Here is a 19821-nt window from a genome sequence, read left to right on the forward strand (position 1 = left end):
TGTGGCCCATCCTGTGATGGCCCCTGATTTCAGGTTCCTCAGCCTGATTTCAGGTTCCTCAGCCTGAAGCTGCAAGTTCTGAACTATCACACAAATATTAGGGAAGGGGGTGTGGTGGTGGTGGAGGAGTGCTCTCAGCCGGAGATCCTCTGGAATGAGTAACAGGTTGCAGGGCCATAGGCTGATACATTCAGAAGCAGCAAAAAACATCCACAGGTGAAGAGGTAACTCTTAAAGGTGTGCTTCATTTAAGACAGCAGTCAAACAGGGTTGATAGGTAATATAAAGAAAGGGCCTGCACTGCAAGAGTGACAGGAATTGATAAGGGATATGGCAGTAAAGATTCTGATCAAAATTTGGTCATCTGTCCAAACAGGAATTCCCTGGGAAGAAAGAAAAGGAGCACAGACAAGTGACCACATGGGATGGTCCTCTCTGTGGAGACCAAATTACTGTCCTTTATACTTCAGAGCTTCCAGGTTCTGCCATTATGCTTTATTGCAGAGCCTTCAAATCAGCCCTAAACTATGGGCCACTCCAAGAACTTCATCTGGCACTTTTGCTCTAAGGAAACAGTAACAAACTGCTCATTGTGTTAGAATGACTCTGCAGGGCTGCGAGACAGCCTTGAACTGAACCCAAAGCAAGGTTATACATCATAACATATAAAGCCAATTACCCTTAATTTTATTAGGCATCTGACCACAATGAGTGCTTGCAAAAACACAGATGGATTGTAGAGAGCTGATTCTTTGCCAGCTGGCATGGTACTGTTTTCAAACAGAGGGAAAGAGGGGAAAGCTCAGCAGAAAGAGAGCCTTCTGACAAGAAGTATGTGTGCCTTCTCCTGCACATCAGCCTATTCAAGATTATCTCAGGGAATGCCACCTAAGCTCAGGTCTGTGTATGCATTGTGTCCTTTTCAGTTTACACACTTCATGCAGTTTAAAGCAGCTTCTGTCACTCCTAATCTGAAAGGTCCCTCTTATTCATGGATAATGCTAGAACTTCCAGTATCTGAAGGGAGCCTAAAAGAAAGCTAGTGAGGGACCTCTTAGGGTGCCTGGTAGTGATAGGACTGGGGGGAATGGATCCAAGCTAGAGGAGGACAGAATTAAGTTAGACATTAGGAAGAAGTTCTTCCCCATGAGGGTGGTGAGACACAGGTTGCCCAAAGAGGTGGTAGAAGCCCCATCCCTGGAGGTTTACAAGGCCAGGCTGGACGTGGCTCTGAGCAACTTGATTGAGTGTGAGGTGTCCCTACCCAAGGCAGGGGGGTTGAACTAGATGATTCCTGAGATCCCTTCCAACCCTGACAACTCTGTGAAAATGCATTATGCTGTGCAACAGAACTGCCTGCCAGGGCTCAGCTACTGCAACACAAGAAAAGTCCTCACCCAGGCAAGATTTTATTGCTATTTGTTTTTCATTAGGAACTAATAACGCTAACATTATCTTACCATAACTAAGAGAGAGATGCAGCATTTGGCTGCAAATTTTTGCAAGCTGTAGCACAAGCAGGAAGGGAGCATGGCTACAAAGATGATCAGTGGGCTGGAGCACCTCCTCTATGGCTGTGAGAGTTTTGTCTGGTTTTAGACTGGAGAAAGGAGGGCTCCAGTACCTGACGGTGGCTACAAGAAATCTGGGGAGCAACTTCTTACAAGGGCTTGGAGTGACAGAACAAAGGGGAATGGTTTTGAGCTGGAGGAGGGGAGATTTAGACTGGGTATTGGGAAGAAATTCTTTACAGTGAGGGTGGAACAGGTTGCCCAGGTAAGTTGTGAATGCTCCCACCCTGAAGGTGTTCATAGACAGATTGGACAAGGCCTTGATCAGCCTGGTCTAGTGGAAGGTGTCCCTGCCCATGCAGAGGGGTTAGAACTAGATATCTTGAAGGTCCCTTCCAATCCAAACCGTTCTGTGACTTGGGTGAGGAGAACAACATGGCAAAGGAGAGACTCAATTCAAGAAGTTTGTGCTCTGTGTGGTGAGTTTCATCCACATGCCAGTGGAAGGAAGCCCAAGAGGCAGGGAAACCAGGCAGATGTAGTTTCCACAAGGACTACAACAGCAACAGACCTCACAGCATACCAGGCCCCATGAGTTCTTCCTGGGCTATTCCTCACCAGCATAGCCTGAAGCAATAGGTTGCTCTCTCTTGAGGTGTGGCAGAATTAAACTGACACCCACATGAACCTACCTGCAGGAAGCCACATCATGCCATTTCTCACAAATCCTTACCTAGCTCAAAGCTGTTCCTACTGTTACCCTCACACTCTGCAGTTCAACAGGAGAGGGCAGAGTCAAAGGCTGTGTAATTGGGACATTCACAAGCTCACAGTGTCTGCTGAAAATAACATCCATGACTCTTACCTGGAAGATTCCCTCTTGAGAGGGTGTCTGTGTCCAAATTGTATGTGTCTTGGAGCCTCAAGAGGGCTTTGGCTGCACCAGTCTGATCTTCATCATTGGGGAAAAACTGCCTCTGGATCGTCATGTTGGAGATGAAGCCTGGGAAGAGACAGGGAAACACTTGGCCTCCTGTGTCCCAAGGATTCCATACACCCTACCCACAACGTGACTCCCTGACTGGGGAGAAAAGCTCATGTTTCTTGAAAGGCCATGAGTAAGTCAGGAAGAGCTATGACCCCTGCAGAACATCAACAAATACTGTGAATGTCCTCCTAAAGGACAGGAGCACTCCCTCCATTTCAAGACAAAACAAGCTTCTGCATAACAGGTCAAAAGCAAACAAAAAATAAAGCTATATACAACAAAAAGACCGTCCTGGCTTTGAGAACAATACAGACTGGCAGCATCTGCATCCATTCCCCAGAACCCACTTGCCAAAAGGCTTTTCCTTCAGTAAAATGGAATTTACAAATCATTTAGAAGAGGAGAAAAAACAAACAGTGCTAAGAGTAGCAGAGCTGAGATGAAGGCTGCTCAACAACAGGATGAAAACCGGAAGTGCTGCAGACAGCTGCTGACAAGACTTCAGACACCTGAGCAGCCACTCTGAACCCAGTTGCTTTCCATGGACATTAATATATTCATATGGCACTTGAGAAATACACCAAGTTTAAAAGGTTTCTCAAGATCCATTGGCACACAACTCTCAATTGAACTCCAGACAATACCTACAAGTTAGCACTTCCATTATTTACTCTTTTTGTGTGTGTGTGAAAAGAAAGCAAAGGAGCAACCAAAAAGAACCTGGAGGCTTTTTCAAGAAGCACCAGGGTAGCATTTACAGAAGACAAGCAGGTTCTGTGGAGTGAAAAAAAATACTCTCTCTAGGAACTGCTTCCTGGTCATTAGTCCCATGTCATCATCTCCCCTACTAGAAAGGTTTCTATTGTCAGTTAAGTCCATCCACAACCACTGCTACTGCTGCTCTCCCTGCACAGCTACTGCATCATCCTCCCTGCAGTGGGAGAACTGATGCAGTCAAGTGGCTGGTGGGCTGCTAGCATGAGGAGGGAAAAGAGCTCCAGAAAGCCAGGAGGACAGCACCACCACCTGGCACATACAGCCAGCCAAAGGGACACCATCAACCAAGTCTGAGCAAACTGACAGTCTCTGTTGTCTTCAGAAAAGTAACTTTTCTACTCAGCATACTCTTTTTTTCCCCCCCAGGATCCAGAAGCACCTTTTCAGTGTCAGCTAACAACAGTGCCAATGTGTTTTAGGTTCCTCTAAGAGAGTGGTGGTGAATGGTGCCACATCCAGCTGGCGGCCAGTCACTAGTGGTGTGCCCCAAGGATCAGTGCTGGGCCCTGTGCTCTTTAACATCTTTATTGATGATCTGGATGAGGGCATTGAGTCCATCATCAGTAAATTTGCTGACGACACCAAGCTGGGGGCAAGAGTTGATCTGCTGGAGGGTAGAGAGGCTCTGCAGAGAGACCTGGACAGGCTGGACAGATGGGCAGAATCCAACGGCAGGAGATTGAACACATCCAAGTGCCAGGTGCTGCACATTGGCCACAACAACCCCAGGCAGTGCTACAGGCTGGGGTCAGAGTGGCTGGAGAGCAGCCAGGCAGAGAGGGACCTGGGGGTGCTGGTTGATGGTAGGCTGAACATGAGCCTGCAGTGTGCCCAGGCAGCCAAGAGGGCCAATGGCATCCTGGTCTGCATCAAGAACAGTGTGGCCAGCAGGAGCAGGGAGGTCATTCTGCCCCTGTACACTGCACTGGTTAGGCCACACCTCGAGTACTGTGTCCAGTTCTGGGCCCCTCAGTTTAGGAAGGATGTTGACTTGCTGGAACGAGTCCAGAGAAGAGCAACAAAGTTGGTGAGGGGTTTGGAACACAGCCCTGTGAGGAGAGGCTGAGGGAGCTGGGGCTGCTTAGCCTGGAGAGGAGGAGACTCACGGGTGACCTTATCACTCTCTACAACTACCTGAAGGGAGGTTGTAGACAGGCTGATGATGGTCTCTTCTCCCAGGCACCCAGTACCAGAACAAGAGGACACAGTCTCAGGCTGCACCAGGGGAGGTTCAGGTTGGATGTTAGGAAGAAGTTCTATACAGAGAGAGTGATTGCCCATTGGAATGGGTTGCCCGGGGAGGTGGTGGAGTCGCCGTCACTGGAGGTGTTCAGAAGGAGACTTGATGGGGTGCTTGGTGCCATGGGTTAGTTGTTTAGGTGGGTTGGATTGGTTGATGGGTTGGACACGATGATCTTGAAGGTCTCTTCCAACCTGGTTTGGTTTATTCTAATAAAGTTTATTCTAATAGCCACCAGTAAACAAGCTAAGCACCATGACCAAATTCAAAGTGTAGTAAGCAACACTGAACTGCAAAACCACCTAAAAACCAATGAACTGGGCAAATGCCTGATTTTCACTACACCCTAGTAGTCCTTTTCTAACAGTATCACAATATCACCAAGGTTGGAAGAGACCTCAAAGACCAACCTATCACCACAGACCCCATGACTAGACCATGGCACCAAGTGCCACATCCAATCCCCTCTTGAACACCTCAGAACACTTCAGACTGATAACACTTAAGTTTATGGAGAGGTGTTCCTGCTTTTAAAAAATGCTGTAGGATTCATGTTATGCTTCCTCCTCCAGTATTTTCCCCTTCTCCTTACAATTTTCTTGAAGTACAACAATCCATATCCCCCCTCCATCCCCACCTTCCCCTCAGAAGAGCCTGGTCCAGATTCCTGGCTGGCAGGTACAGAGCCTTTTCAGCTGGCATACCTGAGTCCCTCCCAATAGCAACAGGGAAGCTGAGTGTGCATCAGATACAAACCCTGGGTGCCTTTGGAAAGCTACACTCCTTCATTTCTTACTACAAATCTACACCTGGTATAACAGTTGAGACATATTCTCACAGGGTGAATGTGATCATCCCAGCTTCTTTGCCATCAAGTGTCTTCCACAGTCATTTACATCCTGTCCCCTACTAAAGAGGTTCTGCTCTTGCTGAGGGAAAGGAGCAGCAAATTGTTTACTACACCAACACAGACCAGTTCCACAAATGCTCAGTCTCTTGCAACTGCCAGGTTTGGAATCATCACACCCTAACAACCCTAGGCATACAAGCAGCGACAGCACTTCACCACACTCACTGACAGCCCCACATGTCCTGCACACAGAAGAGAGTTTTGCTCCCTTTCTCTCTGGGCATCTCAGTTGAAGGATGAGGTTTCCAAGTGGTCTATGAAGTAGGTGAAGCAAGCCCTGATCTCTTGCAAAATCTGAAGCATCTAAGGAGGTAATTCAGTTTAAACACCACAGGCTTCCCAAAATTTTGTAAAGCTCAAATAATTGCAGACACTAAACTAGGCTGCCCAGGGAGGTGGTGGAGTCACTGTCCCTGGTGTTGTTCAAGAAGCCTGGGGATGTGATTTAATGGCCATGGTGGTGTTAGGTTTGAAGGCTGGACCCAATCTTAAAGGTCTCTTCCAAGTGGAATAATTCTATGATAGAAAAATGGCGGATCTTATAGGCTGGGTTCTCATGAAGGCACCCCAAAAGCAGCCTTACAATTCTAATTCAAACCAGTCAAGGCAATTATGTTGTGATCCTTGTTCTTACTACAGGCACACTTACCATTTGACATGTCTTTCAGAACCAGGCTCTCCAGCTCACCCCATTCTGTGTTGAGCCGCTTCATCAACTTGAATGCATTTACAGGGTGTCCCAGAAACCCCTCAGGGTCCTTCGTGGCAGTGTCTGTCAGCTGGTCCAACTTCTCTGCCCATCTGGAGGGGAAATACACATTCATTGAAGTCTCTTGTAAAGCTCTGCCAACACTCTGTAAAACTGATTTCAGGCCACTCAACAGCCTTGGCTAATCAAAGACCCAGCTCAAATTGCAAGCTTTTACATTATATTGATATAGAAAGCTCTCCCAGAAGGAACAAAAGGGCCTTTTTTCCTTTTATTTTCACATCTTCTTCCTCAGCTGTAGCCTAAACCTCGTGTTGCTCTTGTGGGCTTTGTTGGAACACGCTGGAGGAACTCCTTCCTACGAACCCCAAACGCGGCACACCAGCGGTTCCGCTGGGAGCTCTCACGCAGCACTAATCACAAACAAAGCTCTGCCCACATTTTGCATCTATTTTCAAATGCTGCTCTTTTCTGAGGTTTACTAAGAGGTGGCTCAATGCCTGTCTCAAATATTTCACATTCAGACACACACTGTTAAATCTGTCTGTCCCCTGTCGCCCACCACAAAACTCCCTTCCGCACCACACACCTGGGTTAAGCGACATGCAGTTCTCACACTCCCAAATGGGGAACCCAGACCTACTTGCTGGTGCCAGTGGTCAACTGGGGTGCATGAAGAAGTGTGTGGCCAGCACATTGAGAGAGATTCTCCTCCCTGTTTACTCTGCTCTAGTGAGGCCACATTTGGAGTACTGGATTTCTGACTCTCCAAGAGAGACAGGAAACTACTGGGAAGAGTCCAGAGGAGGCTACAAAGATACTGAGGCACCTGCAGCAGGAGGAAAGGCTGAGAGCCCTGTTGAGCTTGGAGAAGACAGAGGGGATCTGATCAATGATCAGCAAGAGCTAAAGGGCAGGGATCAAGAGGATGGGGCCAGACTCTTTTCAGTGGTGCCCAGTTACAGGATAAGGGGCAACAGGCACAAATTGGAACCCAGAAGGTTCCACCTGAACGGGAGGAGAAATGTCTTTCCCGTAAGGGTGCAGGAGCCCTGGAGCAGGCTACCCAGAGAAGTTGTGGAGTCTCCCTCTTTTGAGAGATTCCAAATCCATCTGGACATTGTGATCCTGGGCAAACTGCTCTGGGTGCCCCTGCTCTAGCAGGAGAAATAGACTAGATGATCTCCAAAGGTCCCTACCAACCAACACCACTCTGGGAGGATTGCGTGCGCTGTAGTTCCAGCTGTACAATCCTCTCCAAGTCTAGCAGGGGCACCAGCTATGGACAGTTCCACCACACTCTGAAACACACACAGGCACTTTCCAACAAGGGCTCTATTGTTTCAATGGAAACATGGGGAACCTGCTGCTGCTTCAAGTCAGAAACCGCATCAGTCATGCTATGAGCACCGGCGTTGTGCTACTACATGTCTGCACAACCAGACGTGCCCTCTCCATCCAAACCCATACAGATCTAGATCATGAAGACAGACTACCAACACCCTGAAAACAGGATAAATGAGCTGTAAAAAAGCCACACCCTGCAGAGAATACCAAACGTCAACACCAACACAAAGCAAGCACAAACCCCATAGCCTCGGGGGGAGCTTTGTACAGGAGCCAGCCTTCAGCTCGCTCTGAAATGTTCGAGTGAAGCTTGCCTGCTTTACCCAAGATGGGTAGGTGTGCACAGCTGTTAGAGGGGACACTGTTTGCATTCACTCTTCCCACACCATCTTAAGTTGTTCTCCTATTCTCTGACAGCCCCTGTCTGAGTTCTTGCAGTGATGTGTGTGATGGAATTCCTCCCGAAGACAGAGTGGTCCTGTGGACCAGCTCTAGCTTCTGGCAAGCCAAAGAGTGGATAAAAAGAGATAATTTCAAGCTGTGCATTCACCTTGCACATGGCCAAATCCACCCTGTGCTTCTCACTGCACAGCTATCAAACCTCAAACTGAAAGTCACTGCAACTGAGAGCCACAACCACAGGGCCATGATTTCTTTCTTGCAGTTTCTGTTTCATGAAAGCTTCCACCACAAGGTGTGAGTCAACCTCTGCACTTCAGGGATTTACCAACTTTCACCACATTTGAATCAGCAGAAGCCACTGAAATCAGCCAAAGCAGGGAGGCCAAAAACAAACAATGCTGCTGTTCTTCCTGCCCCAATTCCCTTACCCCACTGCCACAGGCATTTTAACTTCTCTGACCCAACAGCAAGCACCTCTAATAAAAGAAAAACCGAGCTGTAATCCCTTAAATCTGTACTGTGGATGTCCCCTCAGCACACTCCCACCTGAATATTTGCAGCTTAGTTTGTAACTTACAACATTCTGAACCTGTGAGCAATCCCAACTCTGTATTTTAAGTGATAAAAAGTGAGTCCTAAAGAACTGTCTTTCTTCCAGGACAGTAAAATTCAACACACAAAGGCTCCAGTAAAATGAATGCATCTAACTGAGACTGTTTAAGCATCCTCATGAACACACTGGTGCACACTTCTGGAAGCCAGGAAATCCTCCTGTTCAATGATATTTAAAAGAAAAACAAAACTGTTTATTTCTAGCTCTGCTAAGATCGGACATATTAGGCTCTAGTCCTCACACCTACACAGCTGAGCAATGTAGTAATAGAACAGAACAGACCAGGTTGGAAGAGACCTTCAAGATCATTGTGTCCAACCTATTATCCAACACCACCTAATCAACTAAACCATGGCACCAAGCACCCCATCAAGTCTCCTCCTGAACACCTCCAATGATGGTGACTCCACCACCTCCTTGGGCAGCACATTCCAATGGGCAATCACTCACTCTGTAAAACTTCCTCCTAACCTCCAGCCTAAACCTCCCCTGGCGCAGCCTGAGACTGTGTCCTCTTGTTCTGGTGCTGGCTGCCTGGGAGAAGAGACCAACCTCTGCCTGTCTACAACCCCCCTTCAGGTAGTTGTAGATAGCAATAAGGTCACCCCTGAGTCTCCTCCTCTCCAGGCTAAGCAGCCCCAGCTCCCTCAGCCTCTCTTCATAGGGCTGTGTTCCAAACCCCTCACCAACTTTGTTGCTCTTCTCTGGACACCTTCCAGCAAGTCAACCTCCTTCCTAAACTGAGGGGCCCAGAACTGGACACAGGACTCAAGGTGTGGCCTAACCAGTGCAGTGTCCAGGGGCACAATGACCTCCCTGCTCCTGCTGGCCACACTGTTCCTAATGCAGGCCAGGATGCCATTGGCCCTCTTGGCTGCTTAGGCACACTGCTGGCTCATGTTCAGCCTACCATCGACCAGCACCCCCAGGTCCCTCTCTGCCTGGCTGCTCTCCAGCCACTCTGACCCCAGCCTGTAGCACTGCCTGGGGTTGTTGTGGCCAATGTGCAGAACCTGGCACTTGGATGTGTTCAATCTCCTGCCCTTGGACTCTGCCCATCTGTCCAGCCTGTCAAGGTCCCTCTGCAAAGCCTCTCTACCCTCCAGTAGATGGCAATGGACAGGTCTCATCACTGTTAAGAGCACTAAAGAAGTTCTATTGTGCTTTACTTTTAAAGATAAATACAGCACCTTGAAAGAAACTGCTCTTGGAAGTGGGTTTTTACTAGTCTGTGTTCAGCCACTCATAAATACAGCCAACACTGTGCAGAGCTCCAACATCTAGTTTATCACTGCACTCCTTGCAATGCTCATTTGGGCACTTGTTGGGGTTTAGTTCCAACACAGAAAACTGCCCCTGAAAGACCTATATCCCCTTGGGAATTACGTGCAAGCAGGACTCTGAAAGCTGAGGTCTCGTGCAGAAAGCAAGTTAATTTCATCATTAGAAAGCTGCATAAAGCAAATGAAAGGCTCAGAGATAACAGCTTAGGACAAAACCCCATCAAAACCTTCTAGTTTATAAGCTTTGCCTCAGAGGAAAAATTCCACACATTTAATCAGCCTTTGGGAAGTGCTTCATACATAAGGGTGGATTCAAATTATTAACTATGAGCATTATGAAAGAAGTTGCTTACTTTTTGATCTGTTCCAGCTTGCTTTCTTCTGCCTTAATGTAATCTTTCAGTGACACCACCAGATCTTTTTCTGTGTTAATTAAGTCTGTCATATGACCTAAAAAGCAAAAATTAATTTGGTTAGACAAGGAGAATCAAAAAAGCCCTAAGAACTGAAAACAGAGACATCCTTCCTGTCTTCTCCTTTCTTCCACCCTTCCACTCTTTCTTCCCCAAAGTCCTTCTGCATTTGCTTAAATAGCCCTGAGGGAATATTTGAGGAAAGCTTCTTGCCTTTTATTTCTTATTGAAGAAGAAAGGCTCCCCCTGGGCCAAGCTTGTTGCCATGGAAATTAATGTAATGCCACATATTTATTATTAGAACTAATTTAGGATTCATTTGGAAAAAGGCTGTAGGTTGCAATAGAGCAATTTTTCATCCAAGCATACATAATGCAGAACAAATAAAGAGAGGGCTACAGAACACAAAAAGCCTCATGTTTGATACACAATACTACCCCAGTGGTTTGCTTTTATGATGACTTGCATGCCTTCAGTGGGTCCACTAACAGACTCTGATATCAATTACTAATTGCTTCATGTCCTGCAAGGGGGCAACTGAACTGGTTCATCCCAAACTGAAACAGTCCACATGTGTTCAGCTGTGTCCCAGGCCATCAGAACCCAGGAGAGAGTATGCTGAAATACTGCTGGCAGAAAGGACCCCCTACAGCTGCTTGCTTGCTTCTACAGATGTGCAGCAGCCAGCCCACACCAAAACTATGTTTACAATGCAATACCTGTTAAGAACATAGAATGAACATCTAGCCTAACTGCCTAATTAGACTAACTGGAGTGACTCAAAGCATGCTTCTCCTGAAGGAAAACAAGTCCATAAGAACTCCTAAGTGGATTTAGTTTTGCACCAGTTAAAGCCCTGGGTGCTATTAAGTTGCAGGAGCAGTTTTAAGAGCCATCAAGAAATTCTTGTGGCTCTGTAGCCTATACATACACCAAAGCATGCCTCACCAATGGAAGTGAAGAAGTCTGTATGAGCATAAGAAACTGGCAGCAGAAGCCCCAGGGCTACAGTACACCAGATCTTGTTGAATGCCATTGTTCAACAGCTGTCACCAGCGACCTGTAAAAGAAACAGAAAGTAGGTAAAAAACCCAAAATCCCTATTCACCAGAGAAACTCCCTTCAAAGGAGGCAGGTTATTCTCCTGGGGCTGCCACTGCTCCTTGAGGTAGCAGAGTGTTAATAAGCTTGAGCAGCTCTCAGAGGACTGATGCCCTTCAGCAGCGTTTCTCATACTTCTGTCTTGCGTGGCAGGAGAACAAAGAATCGCTTGGAGGCAGGGTTTTCACAAGCACTCTTCATCTTTTTGACATCTAAGACACACTGCAGATAGAACTGTTTCACAAAGCACCAAAAGCCCCCCAAATCAAGCACTGAAAAAAACCATTATACCAAGTTAAAATACATATTGTGAGGTTCATTCACCCAATGGATAATGTGCTTCCTTTGATCAGACAGAAGGATGCCAGTGGAACAGGTCTGAATGAAAACCCACAAAACCAGGCCACAGAGCAAGTTACTGGCAGGATGCTGCTCTCCAGTTGCCACCATCATGAAGGCAGCCTTCATACCTGATACAAAAGCCTGGTTCATAGCCAGCCCCTCAGTAAGTCCACAGCAGGCTCTCAGGCAGCGCTTTCTCCCACATACAGCTGCCAAGCTCTCAGCCTTTTGAGATCCTGAACCCTTTCAGCAGCCTGGGATTTCCTCACTACTGCATACTTTTAAAGTAATTATGCTGCCATGGAATTCACAAGATCTACTTTCTTCCAAATAAAAGCTTAGGCTCGTGTATTGCATCTGCTCAGAAAAATGAAAACAAAGGCATGTTCTAAGAGAAACTGTTTTACAACTCTTCCAAGGGCAAGACAAACAGTGGAGAACAGAACAAGGGAAAAACCAAAAGCAACAGCACAAAGCAAGTCCAGCTACAAAGTGGTTTGGCATATTTAGGGAAGCTAGCAATATGCTTTTGATTTTCATGTTGAGCCGACAGAACTGGTAGAAAAACCACATTCATCTGGGGAAGGTGAAATAAAAAATCAGGAAGAGAGAAAGTCACACCCACAGAACAACCATCCCAGCCTCCAGACAGGCAGAGGTTGGTCTCTTCTCCCAGGCAACCAGCACCAGAACAAGAGGACACAGTCTCAAGCTGTGCCAGGGGAGGTTTAGGCTGGAGGTGAGGAAGAAATTTTACCCAGAGAGAGTGATTGCCCATTGGAACGGGCTGCCCAGGGAGGTGGTGGAGTCACCATCATTGGAGGTGTTCAGGAGGAGACTTAATGGGAAGGTCATGAGTTCAAGCCTGCCGTGGGCAGTAGTGTCCTCCCTACTCTAGTCATGAGATCTGTGGTAACAGGTTGGACTCGATGATCTTTGAGGTCCCTTCCAACCTTAGGAATACTGAATCTCCTCTCACATTGTACCTGAAGAGTGTGGAAGCAGTTCCCTCCTGTCCCTTTCACCTCCACCAGTGGGTAAAGAGCAGTGCTCAGATTTAGATTTACTGATTCGGTGGACTGCCTCTTGGACAGGGCGAGTGCAGTTCCACCGGCACCAACAGGAGTAACAGGAAGCATGTATGAGCCTAGAAAAGCAGCAGCATCTTCAGCTCTGCTAAGCCATCTGAAACCTGCATGACCACAAATTGAAGGGCTGAAACACTGACATTTTCACCAGCAGAAAGCAAGCTGTAAAGTAAAAGTCTGGAGAGGGAAGCCTGGAGGCACTGTTTTTCCCCAGCCGAGCCAGGCGCCTCCCTCAGCCTCACCCATGCCCTACGCCAGCCCTGATGTTCACAGCAGCATTCCTCATCTCCTTGCTCCTTCAGCCCCCCTAGGCAGGCAGGCAACAAGCTTAATCAGACCATTTCAAACATCACTATTACTACTAATTAAAAAAAACTAGTAATTCCCCCAAATGCTCATTTCACTCTGTCTCAGTTCCAACACAGCTCACTAGACAGTCCTCCAACATCCACACCAGTACAAGAGGGCAACCCAGAGGTAGGAGCTGGCAGCCAAAGACAGCAAAGGAGGGCAAAACAATTGTTCCAGGTTTACCTCACTCCTGAAACTCCAGCCCCAACCACAATGAACAAACACTGCACCCTGCAGCCAACCTGTACCACCCAGATTCCAGCATAAACCAGGGATGCTGCTAAGGTCTGTGCAACTCTTCTGTGACTAATGCCAGTCTCATTAAAGGAGAGCTCCACTTAAGTAATTGATGTAAATTAACGAGTCAGATCTGGAACTCAGTTTTCCTGCTGGCAAATTTTCTTCCACACTCCCCTTAAAAGCAGCTGTGTCCCCATGCACAAAGGCTGATGTGTGCCTGTAATGCCTGTTAAAAGCACTGCTCCGTTTCTATGTTGCTCTGCAGAAAGCAGAGTGCCTCCTGCTCAGCTTTCAAGCTCATACATCTGAGAATCAATCACAAAGCATAGCTCCACGACACAAATATTCTCCAACATTACCAAAGCTCAGAATTCATTGAGATATTTGCTCACTGCACTCTCTCTAGTATTAATCAATAGGAAATGCTTCTAAAACACAAACAAAACACCAAGAAGGTGAGGAAAATTATGTCTCCTCTCCACCTACTCGGTGACAGCCTTCCAACTTGCACAACAGAATGATGCCTTAGAGCCTGTTTGAGTAGGATGCTTTGGCAACAGTTTTTCCTCTTCTCTTACCCACCTTCAGGCCTGCTCCAACACTAGGCTGACTGAATGGTGTTGCAGCCCTTCTCCTGCCTTCACAGGCAAACAGCAGAACAAGCGAGGGGCAATGGTGACAAACTGCTTGGGACATTCCAAGTAGGCACAAAGAGAAGGTTTCTCACATGACAGCAGCGAGACTCTAGAAGAGGTTGCCTGGAGCAACTGCATTACCCATTCTTGGAAGAATTTCAGAACTAAACAGGACAAGCCTACCTTTAGCCCAACCTGCCTAATCTTCAAGCTCACTTGGCTCCAAACAGGAGGTTATGCTAGATTACATCCAGAGGTCACATCTAACTTCATTTTTTCTGCCCTTTCACAGCCCTCAGACTCTCTGTCATTTGCAAGGGCTCAGACTCCTGTAATAGCTTTCAGTCACTCAAGATTACTTCCTTCCCAGACAGAATTCAGAGGGCTGGAAACAGAGCCCAAGGCAGCAGCCAGCCAAGCATTCACTGCCTTAACAGTAGTTGCTAAGTAGCAGGGCCTTCAAAACTACTGCAGAGGGATCGGCAACAGGTTCCCCAAAGCTCAGTAAAGATAGCTGCTGGGAATCTCTTCGACACGCACGCTGCCAAATAAGTAGGCTTAATTTCTTCCTGTCAGTGACACGGAGTAAAACAAGATGAAAATCCTCTCTGCACTATTCCTGTCAGTCTGGCTCTCCTCCTCAGCCACATCTCTCAAACACAAAGATGGCAGTTGAGCATCTCACAGAGGAGGGAATCCACTACCCACATACAGAAGTGGGAGTCCAGCTGACAGCTTTAACACAGGAGCTTCCCAAGTTTCCTCAGGAAGCGCATTTGAAACGCTGAAACACAGTGCAGCACACGATCCTCCCAACAGTGGGAACACACAACAAACTCCATTTCACAGGATGAAACTTAGAGGCAGGTTTTGGGGGGGGGTTTCTGAGGAGCTCAGCTCTGCTCAACGAGTATAAACAAGAGCCATGGGAGAGTGGATGTGCAGGTAGCATCTATGCAAGCAGAAGTTAAGGCACTACAACATGCTATAACCCCACAACAGTCAAGGTCCCACCGATTTGTGACCAAAGGCTGAAGCGTTTAACTGAAGATGCTCATTATCCAAGCCTCCTCACTTGCCAATTCCAAGTTCCCAGATGCTTGCCAGCATCCAGAAAAACAGAGAGAAAATGTAAACTGACTGTGCACTAGAACATGTAATTATTTTGGAATAGTTCTTACAACACAGCTCCTTTATTTAGGTGAGAATTAAGTGACCTACTCCAAGTTAAGTCTGTTGAAAGGCCAGGAGTCAGAACTGTGTGATCAAGATCATCAACTTCTGATTTAAATACTGGTCCAGTCTCATAAGACTTACTGTATCTCTCTACAGAATGGAAACAGAATGATATATTACACTGAGCTGAGTTGGGGAGGGGAGGGGAGGAGGCAGTGAGGAGGAGGGAAGAGGTCAGCATCAGAAATGATAGCTGTTCACTGAACTTCTGCCTCAAGGACAACTCAAGTTATAGTCTCATGACTCAATGTGGCTGGAAATAGTACTCAAAAGGAAAGAACTTCCCCAGAGTAAGCACAAAGTACCAAGAACATCTAGTCACTGCAGCTTAACAAACTCAGAAGACAGAAACACTAGGATCCAGTTCTCAAAGTTCTCCACCATGTTGTATTTAAAGGCTGTTTTAAAATCCAAGCAGTAAGAGAAGAAAGATATTCTCTATTTGCTGCTAACCAAAGAACATACCACGTGTCAGGCTTCTTTTTAAGGACAAAGAGGTAGTGGAAGTCATCACACATGCAATAATCTAATTAGAGATTAGGATCAATTTTACAGTCAATCAGGTGAAGAATTTTAAGTATCATTCACTGCCAGCTTGAAGACAACACTTGTGAGTCTGGCTACACATCTGATTTGTGCCCAAACAACTCCATCAAGTTTTCCCTTGTTTTCTCCAGACTAGGACTGCATGGACACAGCCCTCTGAAGCCCATTTGCTTCAACTTCTTAAGCCAAGACAACACTGGTGGTGGAGCAGAGCACTCCTCTTACTAGACACAAGCAGGAGGCTATCCTTCTACTCATGACTCGGTGGAGTATGCATACAGATACACAGAATGTTTTCAGTAATTAAGGGTGATTATAAAGAAAGGAGGAGAATGCCCGCGACCCAAAGCTGAAAACCGGTAACCACTACTTTGAGGCTCAAGCTGTTGCCCCGCAGGTGGTTCTGCAGCAAAAGAATGCCTGCTCCTCTCAGGAGGAACTCCACGTCTTTCTGAAGTTACACACAAGTGACAGCAAAGGTGCTGTTTCAGCCCAGTTTCCTTAATTAAACAGACACAAGTTATCAAGTCAGGTTCCTTCAAATCACTTCAGAAAAGCTTATCTATATCAACCTTTATTTATCCTCCTTCCTTCCACAGTGTTACTCATATCTGTCATTTAGAACCACACTGGATATTTTCTACATGTACACCTCAAAATCCTAGCTTCTAAATGCTGGATTTTAAAACCATGCATTATGCAGCCACGTTTAACTCCATAGCTCAGAAAGCAGCTCTCAATGCGTAGCTCATGATGCATACATTAACCTTGACGTTCAATCAAAGCCTCTGCAGCAGCTCCTATCTCCACCACCTCAGCTGGGTCAGACATGCAAGGCTACAGAGTGAATTGGATCAGCTATTTTCTGCTGGGAGAGGCAGTAATTTCCTCCCCACACATTTCTCTCTGATTTGGTTTATCAGATGTCACAGCCTGTGTGGAGAGCACAGATCAAGAACTGCTTAGGACAGCACTGCCACTGGACAGCAGCTGATGAAATGGTGCTGCTGCTTCAGTTTCTAAATGAATTAACAGCTAGAAGAGATATGCCTACCTATGCCACAATCGCTGCTTAAACAGCAGGGCTAACACTCTTAGCAGGGAAAGATTTAGGCACATTCCTATTACTTTTCAATGTCAGGAGATTAAATTAATTAAACCAAACAAATGAACCCCCACCAAAGCCAACCAGCCAACGAACCAAACCCAAACAATAAACCAAAACCCAGTACTGGTTCTGTCAGCACAGAATAAAGCAGCAGTGCAGAGTACTCTAGGTCGAATCAAATGCTTAGCAGTATGCTTCAGGACTTTCAAATGTATGCAACAATGACCCACAAGCAGTTATGGGTGCAGAACAGTAAGACATCTTGCCCCAAAAGCAGGCCTACACTTCCCTAACTGGGAACTCATGACCTTCACTTACCCCTGACAGGGTACTGTCTGCAGGCTTAGGGGAGTAGTCCTCAGCACTGTAAGAAGCTGCATTTAATGTTTACCTGCTTATAACGAAGAGCTTCTTTCATTTCCTAATATCCCGAGCATTAAAGTTTTACACATCTGATGTACGTGAATGCCTAACCTCTGCACCTCCTCTTACTGAATCCACAGGAAAAAAACCCAATACCGTTAGAATGGAATGCTGCTGATATCTTCCCTCGGTAAGCTTGAAGTACCTTTCCTCTAAGAGCATCCAGCTCTCCAAGTAAACTGGAAGACTGACACTAAGCACATGTGACACCAGTATTTCTCTTCAAACAGCACGCTTAAGAAGCCACGCTACAATTTTTCCTTCTAGTCAGGTTAGATCCTATCAAGATACCTGCTCAAGGGCAGAGCTTACTGCAAAGTTAGATGCATGCCAGGTTTTACATCGTGCAGTTGGCTACCTCCAATCAGTAGAAAGAGAGAGCAGTGGAGACAGAAATCAAGATAAGGCTTCTCCCTCAACTACATAATTACTACACACAGCGCCCGTGGTTACAAACACAATGTGTGACAACCAGTGCAGCCCTTCCAGCGTTGGTGCAGAGAAAACTTTCCGTCCCAGGGCCCGGGCGCTGGTTCCCAACACCTCCGGCAGCACAAGCGGTGCCACCAGCTGCCCGTAACGCCCTTGCGTTCAGCCCCGCAGCAATACCCGCTCCTGGGGAGACGCCAGCCGGCGGACTGCCACGGAGCCGGGTGGGACCAGCGGGCGGAAGCCCACCTCCGTTACCGCGTACCCCTGGAGGGGCGGCGAAGCAGGCTGAGGGGGGTGTGCCGAAGCTCCGGACGGACGAGAGCCACGTTTGAACGGCGGGCGCACGGAGCGGGCCACACGGCGGCGGCTGCCGGGAGGAGGCGGCGGAGGAGGCGGCGGCGGCAGTGTTTAGTCTCGCAGCCCCAGGGAAAGCAAGCAGGCGGGCGGGCCGCCGCGGCCCTGCCTGCCGGCGCCCTCCCGCCCCCCTCCGGAGGCCGGCGGCTCCCGTTACGTAACGGGCGGGGGGGCCGGAGCACCGACCCCTCGCCGGGAGGAAGAAAAGGATGAAAGGGCAGCGGCGGAGCGCTGCCACGTATCGCGCTCACCCACGCCCACATGGCAGCCGCCGACACGGCACCCGGACCCCGCCGTCCCTATCACGGCGCGACCACGGCCCCCTGACCCACCCACCTCCGGTCAGCAGCGGCGCAGCTGCCATGCGGGACGGGCGCGGCGTGGGCTCACCTGAATGGAGTGCGGCGTCTGAGGGGCGCTGAGGGGACAGGGCGGCGGGAGAGCACCCCGCGCGCTGCCAGTGGCGTAACGCGGCGCGCGCGGCCGGCCCGCCAGCCTTTTATAGGCGCCCAGGCCACGCCCTCCCTCCCCTCCCGGCCCCGCGAGGCGGAGAGGGGGGGCGCACGGGCGGCGCGCGCTACGTGAGCTCGGTCACAGCGCCGGCCGCTCCACTGCGCATGCGCGAGCGCTCTGGCTCCACGTGTGCGGCCGGCCCGCGGGGCACCTCCGGAGCCAGCCCGGAGGTACAGGCTGATGGCAGCGTTAAGCTTGTAAATGAGCTCTCCCACCGGCTCCAACCGCCAGCTCAGCAGCACCGTGCCCACTGAACCATGCCCCTATGTGCCATGTCTATACGTTTCCTCAGTACCTCCAGGGATGGTGATTCCACCAAGCTCCTCTGAAGCCTGTTCCAATGCCTGACCACTCTTGCAGCAAAGAAATTGTTTCTAATACCTAACCTAACTTAAGGCCATTTCCTCTCATCCTATTGCTTATTAGCCGTGAGATGAGACTAACTCCAACCTCCCTTTCATGGAATTGTTGAAAGCCAGGTGGTTTCCCCTCAGCCTTGTTTTCCCCAGGCTAAACAACCCCAGTTGCCTCAGCTGCTCCTCACGAGCTCTGTTCTCTAGACCCTTCACCAGCTTTGTTCCACTTTTCCAGACTTGCTCCAGCCCCTCAATGTCCTTGGAGTGGGGGTCCCAAAACTGAACCCCATACTCAAGGTGTGGCCTCACCTGTGCTGAGTACAAGGGGGGAAATCACTGCCCTGATCCTGCTGGCTACACTATTGCTGTTCCAGGCCAGAATGCTGTTAGCTTTCTTGGCCACCTGGGCACACAGATAACTTACCTTCAGCCAGCTATTGACCAATTACCTCCAGGTCCTTATCTGCCTTGCAAATTTTCAGCCACTTTCACTCAAGCCTGGAGCACTGCATGGGGTTGTGCCTGAAGTGCACAGAAACAAGATGGAAATGGGGATCATCATCAGGACAATCAAAACTAGGAGAACTGTTAAGCAAAAAGTGCCTATGGGGAGGTAAAAGTTTCCAGAAATAGGCCTACTGGGGGGGGGAAGTTTCCAGAAAGAGGCCTATTGGGGTGGAAAAGTTTCCAGAAATAGGCCTAGAATGCCTGAAGAGGCACAGGCTTACTGCCTGCAGCCATGCTGCCAGGGTGTCAGCCATTCCCATTCCCACCAGCATCCCTCTGCTCTCCCAAGGAGACAAATTTTTGCTGGAGATCTTGGCCCCGTGTTCCTGCTGAGGCCTCACCACCCCAACAATGAGGGGATGGCTTCCACAGCTCCCAGCCAACACTTCTGAATAG

General features: G+C 48.3%; 1 protein-coding gene across 4 annotated transcripts in view; it reads right to left on the reverse strand.

Annotated features, from left to right (window-relative positions):
• Nucleotides 1-18517, reverse strand: part of P4HA1 (prolyl 4-hydroxylase subunit alpha 1) — a 42070-nt gene extending 23553 nt beyond the window's left edge. For 3 of the 4 annotated variants that reach the window (XM_068140364.1, XM_068140360.1, XM_068140362.1), the window contains exons 1-5: nt 18440-18517; nt 11142-11253; nt 10134-10230; nt 6076-6227; nt 2377-2514 (exon numbers count right to left, since the gene is read on the reverse strand). In XM_068140364.1, the coding sequence (XP_067996465.1) occupies nt 2377-2514; nt 6076-6227; nt 10134-10230; nt 11142-11229 (475 nt within the window). In that variant the 5' untranslated portion in view covers nt 11230-11253; nt 18440-18517. Of the gene's footprint in view, nt 1-2376; nt 2515-6075; nt 6228-10133; nt 10231-11141; nt 11254-18385; nt 18406-18439 lie in introns of those variants that run through there. The other variant, XM_068140361.1, reaches the window with a different exon arrangement.
• Nucleotides 18518-19821: the final 1304 nt, after the last annotated feature.

The sequence above is a fragment of the Melanerpes formicivorus genome, unplaced genomic scaffold, assembly GCF_026170545.1.
Source record: "Melanerpes formicivorus ecotype bairdi unplaced genomic scaffold, bMelFor1.0.p_v2 SCAF_6, whole genome shotgun sequence".
NCBI classification, from domain to species: domain Eukaryota; kingdom Metazoa; phylum Chordata; class Aves; order Piciformes; family Picidae; genus Melanerpes; species Melanerpes formicivorus.